This window comes from Gigantopelta aegis, chromosome 12 (assembly GCF_016097555.1).
Source record: "Gigantopelta aegis isolate Gae_Host chromosome 12, Gae_host_genome, whole genome shotgun sequence".
NCBI lineage: Eukaryota > Metazoa > Mollusca > Gastropoda > Neomphalida > Peltospiridae > Gigantopelta > Gigantopelta aegis.
In genome coordinates, this window is record NC_054710.1 from 40,109,142 (window position 1) to 40,115,820 (window position 6,679).

Below are 6,679 nucleotides of genomic sequence, written 5' to 3' on the forward strand. Positions count from 1 at the left end.
AAATGCCTTGTGCCTTCGACGCTCGTTCAATCCCCCCCCCCCCCCAATAATGTCCACCATAAAAAATAAAAAATATTTGCAAAATAAGCTAATAAAAACAATACAAAACATCATCTAACCAAAATTTTACCTTTCTGTCACGTATTTGAAAGTCTTAATATCGACCCCCGTCTATTATAATAGTTAAGAAAGGTACGACACTCGCCATTTTTCCTATGGCCTACTTCGGCCGTTAACTTTAGTTTAGACCTAGTACGTCTGTTGCGCATGTCTGGTTCGGTTCTACGCGAAAACAAACATCCGATGACTATGGTGCATCCAATATGGCGCACATTCCTAACTTTCATCGCTTGTATTTTGCATTCTCCGATATTTTAGCGGAGGATGACGACCTGTATCAAAGTTATATGATGAGAATAAGAAGTAGAATTCTTTTGTTGAGCAACATACCTCGTTCTGTGCCTGGAATCAAAGGATACAGGGATGTCGTTGCTGAAATGACAGAAACCGATTTTCTAGAACACTTCCGGGTTAGTAGGCATGTGTTTGAACAGCTACTGGATTATGTGACTCCACACATAATTTCCAATTACGTTGGTGGAAACGAGCCATTACCACCAGACCAGCAACTTTCCATTTTCATATGGTACATTGCAAACCAAGAATCCATGAGGGAGGTCTCTCAAGTGTTTGGCGTTTCAATGTCCACTGTGCATGGTGTCGTACAGAAATTGTGTGATGTTATATTACGCCTGAGGAATCGTGTGAGTACACCTTGTTATTAATTTATATAAGCCAACAAAACAATTAAACATATATTGAAATGAGAATGTGTTACATTAAAGTAACATTTTAATGACATCACATTACCATGTAAATATATTGTCAACAGTAGTGTTGGTATCGTTTACAATACACTTTTTTTTTATGTACCAGGGCTTCAGATCACACTAATTTGTACAAAACAGTTCTTTTTTTTTTGTCTGTTCTTAGCACACCAAGGTCGTTTTAGTGCTGTAATATTCAAAAATGCATTTCAAGTTCTTTTAATGTTAATTACAGCTTAACATTCCATTTTTGAGGTTAGCATGTTTGTACTCAATTTGGACACATCCTTTATTGCCTTAGCTTTTGTGCAATCTAAAGCCCTGTGTACCTTGACTTTAATAACAAAACTTTCAATTACTTTACAGTTAATACGATGGCCTAATGAGCAACAAAGACAAGATATTGCACAAGCTGTTCACGGGACATCAGGCTTTCCAGGAGTGATTGGATACCTGGGTGGTACTCACATCAGACTCTCTGCTCCGATTGGAGGTGACCGGGATTATTACAACAGAAAAGGATTTCCTTCCATGCAGCTGCAGGCACATGTTCATTATATTACAATGGTTAAAAATAATCACTTGCCATTTAACAAGGCCACTGTGATCACTACGAAGTGTCAGTGGATTACATCAGGTTTCATCACACGATTGCCCAATTGGGGGAACTCTGCCTCTTAACACAATCCCCAAACACTCGTTTTGTGTTGAACACTTTTATAATGTACCTCGATTACAGAAAGGATTTTGTATATGCATGTATGATCAATGTTTGTTACATTTAGTGTAAATGAAATAAAAAATAAAAAATATTTCAAATAGTTTAATCCACCAATGAACATAAATAGTAAGGTGTTAAATGCACCACCAAGTACACGTCTTTATGATATATGCATTCTGTTGAGATCAAGGTTTTCATGTTATTTGTCAGTTTCACAGCAAATATTGTGCTAAATATTAAGATGCCTTTTAACATATTTGGGTTTGTTTTTTATCAGATGCATAATTAACACAACTGACATGAACTATTTGTTGATATGGATACTTTGATTATTTGTCTATGAGAGATTGTAGGCCTACCACTCATAACATTTTCACAAACACAACATTTTGTCAAACTTTTACTACTGATGTTTCATTTATAAATTCTGATGGATCAAATTGTTAAAACTAAATATTAACTTAAATGTTAAAACTTCATCTAACCTTTTAAAAAACCAACACTGGAAAATGACTCGCACACAAATAAGGACAGAAACCAAATAACAGAGGTATTCAAATAATTTTTAAATGTGCATTTCAGTGGTGAGAAAATGTTTTTTTCTCCAAAACTACAAAAGATGTAGGGTTATAATGGAGACAATTATTGAAGATACCATGATACTTTAGTTTACTAACATGACTTTTTTTCTTCTTTTTTTTCTCTGCAGGTGGTAGTTGACCCTAACATGACGATCATCAGTGCATATACAGGCTGGCCAGGGTGCACTCATGACGCCCGTGTGCTAAGGAACTCTCCGCTTTTTCATAAAGCAGAAGCTGGCGAGTTATTTAGTCCCAATCAGCACATATTTGCTGACAGTGCATATCCACTGAGAAATTGGCTGATAACACCAATTAGAAATGTTGGCAATCTGACAGAAACGCTTTAACACTAAATTTTCTGGTCAAAGACAAACAGTGGAGAGAGCAATTGGTCATTTAAAGGGAAGATTTCGTCGATTCAGAGAAGTCCCCTTTCACAGCGCAGAGGAAGTGTGTAAATTTATAATTGCTGGATGCATATGTCACAATGTATGTGTCATGTGTGAGGATGATGTAGACAAATATATCGAAACTGATGGACCACTGCATCCAAATAACTATCAGAACATTTATCAACATGGTTATGACGGTCTTGCTAGGAGGCTACGGCTGGTAAATGCAGTGTAGGGCCTACACAGTTACCTATGAATGCAGTGAAAGTCTTCAATATGGCAGTGGTTCCAAATAAAATCCTTGATGTTAATTACTATATTGTTATTGTTCTTCAAATAAAAGGCAATGTAACCATAGCAACATTTAAATCATCACTAAAATGCTGAACAAGAAATAATATGTGACATACAAAACTGAAACTTTTAATTCAATGCAGTGACATTAAGTCACACATTTGATAAAACAAACTTACAAAAACTGGTCAGTAACACTGTTTACAGTACTGCCACCTTGAACTATGAAAATATCTAACTAGTTATCAACACCACTGATAACGTTTGTGGAATTGGTTCCATTATTGACATTAACATATCTAAAAATGATATTCTGTGTGGATATAAACCACATAAAACAAAATGCCTTCCTGGTAAAAAAATTAAAGTCAAAACAAAATGCTTAAATACCTTTGGCACTATATTAAAATCCAAAATTAAAACATGTCATTCTCAAGACAAACAAAATGTATTTCTACACCAATAATAACTTGTGGAATGTATTTTGTCACTGCTGAGACAAGTGAATAGTAATAACCTTTGGGTGAACATAAACGCAATAAAATTATTGAACTAATTTCAGATGTAATAAAATATCAATACAGACGAACTCTTAGTCTGTATCCCACTCATTATTTGTCATAATGTATCAGCATTTCTCATGACATTAACAAAGAACAAAAAAAATGCCAGAGTAAATTAACAGCCATTATCGGTACAGGAAACTTATTTAGTAGATGAAGCATCAACCTCCCTTTCATACAAGTCAAGCAGTCTATCCATGCGTCTCATCTTATCACTGTGCATATTTTTCATGTCTTCCTTAAAGTTATCGTGCTGTTGTGTCAGGAAGTCAAACAGTTCCTGGGATTTGCGCTTGGTTGGCTTACATTTCTTTTTCTTTGCAGCAGTTTGCTCGTTATGATTTTCACTTTGTTGTTTGTCATTTCCAATATTCGTTTCCTCAGTGTCCACAGTATATTTAGGTCGCGTACTTGCTTTCATACCAAACTGATTGTCGAATGCAGCTTTATGTCTGAAGTAACGGGCTTCAGAACCTGTAGGCAAGTCAATGATTTCCTTCCATTTTTTCTTTAAACTACCATATTTGTTAGATTATTGTTGTGAGGTTACCTTGCAACCGATACGCTCAAGTTCTTTCACAATATCATTCCAAAGTGACGCATGATTTCTGGTTTTATTAAAATCGTCCATTCGCTGATGTCGAAGCTCTATCAGGTGATCCTCTTCATTTTCCTTCCAGAAATGCAGAGAACTTTGAGGATCATCTTTCATCTTTGCTGGTAGTGTTGTTGGTTGTAACAGATTCTGTATCAGCGTTTCTTTAATGGCAGGATCTGTTGTAATTAATGTAAAATACACTTAATAATATACAAGAAAAATTACTGGCTATGTTAACATTTTCAGCAATTGTTTGTTGTATGAAATGTATTTAGAAAATGATGTTTACGTGATGCACGAACTCAGTAATTCTTGACACACAAGTTATTATCAGACATATCAAAACAGGTAATGTCGTAGGATTATTTACTGACCAGTTGTTCTTTTCCTCTTGTATAGGGTTTTGATACTACATTATTAACAACAATCAACAACCTTGGACGTCTCTACGCTTGTGGATTATGCAATGAACTAAATCAAACTTGCCAGTTGTTGGACACAGCAAAATATCAGCAACATTCTTCGAGCAGGCAATTTCCTTATTTACTCCCTTTATGTTTATGTTCAACAGCACTTTGGTGGCTTCTTTGTTGGTACTGAAAAAATAATATTTAAAACAATCACTATCCATTTACAAATCACCAAAAGGAACAACTATAGTGAAATTAAATTTAACCATTTTCAGATTTGCACTGCCATCAATGGGTAAAGTGAAATAATATAGTAGTGTATGTACACGTTAAACAGCACATTGGAGTATACTTCCAAAACATTGCACATCAACTACACAGCATGTGCAACAGTGTTACATATTGTTTGTGTTTGGATGTGAAATCACTTTTTGCATATTTCAATACATGGTTCATTAGAACTAAAAGGATATAAGGCTATACATTTGATTCAATGGCAATTTGTTTCTTCAAATCAGTGCAGGTTTCGTTATTATTTTTTATTGTTTTATTGGGACATATAACTGACTAGAAAGTTGTTGTTCGACATGCTTAAATGATTTACATGATTTAATGTAAACAAGCACCAACAAATGTTATGTAAAAGAGGGAAATGTAAAGTTTGCATTGGGTGGTTAAAATAAAAATGTGCCGGGGCCCGAGAATCAATTTTGTTTTCCTTAGGTCTAATACAAAAGAATATATTATAAACCATTGGTCCATATTAGGAAGCACAATAGTCGCACAGAACTTCTGTATCTTCTTCAGTCAATATTACTTCCACCTCGTAGAGTGCACAGCTGGCATGAAAGGCTAAGGAACATCCACTGCACCTCAAAATAATCCTGTAAAAAAAGATTTAAAAACAATTGTATAAAATGTTTAAATTGCTTTGTTTATATTACAATCAGTTACACTTACAGGCTACAAAGATGTGGCGAACACCAGTTGCACCGCTCACTTGGTGAAGTAACAAAACATGCATTAATAATTTAATATCATGAAAATCATATTTCTAACATCACACATTTTGAAGCATTGTACTAGTTAGATGTTCATAAATGTTTTTACCATCTACTGAACAAAATTGCCATCCAGAATATCTGAATAAAATATAATATCATAATGTATATTACAATACAATTAACAGTGAAGTTTCCATGGGTTTGTATTAGGTCTTTATGAGGTAGAAGTAAGTTTACCTGAAATCACCATCCACAAATATCCGGGTCTTTTTGGAAGCTTCCTGGGCCTCAAGGCTTGGTATGCTGTACTTTGATGGCTTTTGGTGGCACAAATGGCAAGTCCACTTTGCTGTCAGTGTGCTCATGCTCTATAATTCTCTATAAATGGAAATGAGTCCTCGTGGTATTGGTTTCGAAGCCCTTAAACAAGCTGTTAATTGTTGCTGAACGGAGTTATTTCCCCAAACTTAGAAAATTTTCATTTTTTCTTGTTTTATAAAAATAGTTCTTTAAAAGGTATTCCATCAATAAATAAAAACATCGCTATCATTCTCATCAAATTTAGAAAATGCCACCGGTTCCCATTACTAGCCATTAGTACAATCTTGCACAAAATAGACATACCGCTGTCGATTAACTTTAAAACGAAAATAACTTTTTTTATTTTCTCTTCATTGATCCCAGGTTTAAACATGAAGTTTAATGTGTGACATTCTATACTAATATCACTAAAAAACGACACTGTAGATTACTTTTCGAACATGCATGCGTTAAATCTACTTTACAATTTCACTTACCCAACTATAGCCGCCATATTGCCGTCTGAACAAACCCGAGCAGCACGAGGGTCCGACTATAGTTTCCGTGTGACGTCATTATGGTCGAGCTAGTATGACTTCTCGCGAAGTATAGATCAACCATTGTCACTAAAGTGAGCGCCCGAAGTAGGCCTATGTTAAACGATATTTCAAATGCTTTGACGGAAGAGACGTCGTATAAGTAAAAAGTTTACCAAGAGTTCAGCCCCTTGCATATTTGTTTTGCCGCGAAATATAAACTGAAAGAAATTGACAGCAAAAGAAAAGATGTAAAGCACAAATTATTTGACAATGTGGTAATAAGTAGTTTATTCATTTAATTAATTATAAAATGACAAATTTGAATAGTAGGTTTAAAAAGCCTATTTTAAATATAAATAATGAAAATTATTATTTTTTTATTATTTATTTTTTTACACTTGGTTGTTAAAATGCATTAACAGTTGTGTAACAATTTGGTGGTAGCTG

At 34.6% G+C, this 6,679-nt stretch overlaps 1 protein-coding gene and 1 long non-coding RNA gene across 2 annotated transcripts; one reads left to right on the top strand and one right to left on the bottom strand.

Moving 5' to 3' along the window:
* Positions 1-281: 281 nt before the first annotated feature.
* Positions 282-2,617, top strand: LOC121386038 (protein ALP1-like). Its single transcript, XM_041516836.1, has 3 exons — positions 282-777; positions 1,129-1,370; positions 2,258-2,617. Exons 1-3 carry the CDS (start codon positions 324-326, stop codon positions 2,477-2,479), a joined length of 918 nt encoding a protein of 305 aa, XP_041372770.1. The 5' UTR covers positions 282-323; the 3' UTR covers positions 2,480-2,617.
* A 1,848-nt stretch (positions 2,618-4,465) lies between these two features.
* On the bottom strand, positions 4,466-6,339 carry LOC121385748. Its single transcript, XR_005959578.1, has 4 exons — positions 6,226-6,339; positions 5,631-5,771; positions 5,141-5,273; positions 4,466-4,575 (listed from the first exon to the last, which is right to left on the bottom strand). It is a non-coding gene; the product is annotated as an uncharacterized LOC121385748 (long non-coding RNA).
* Between the last annotated feature and the right edge of the window lie 340 nt (positions 6,340-6,679).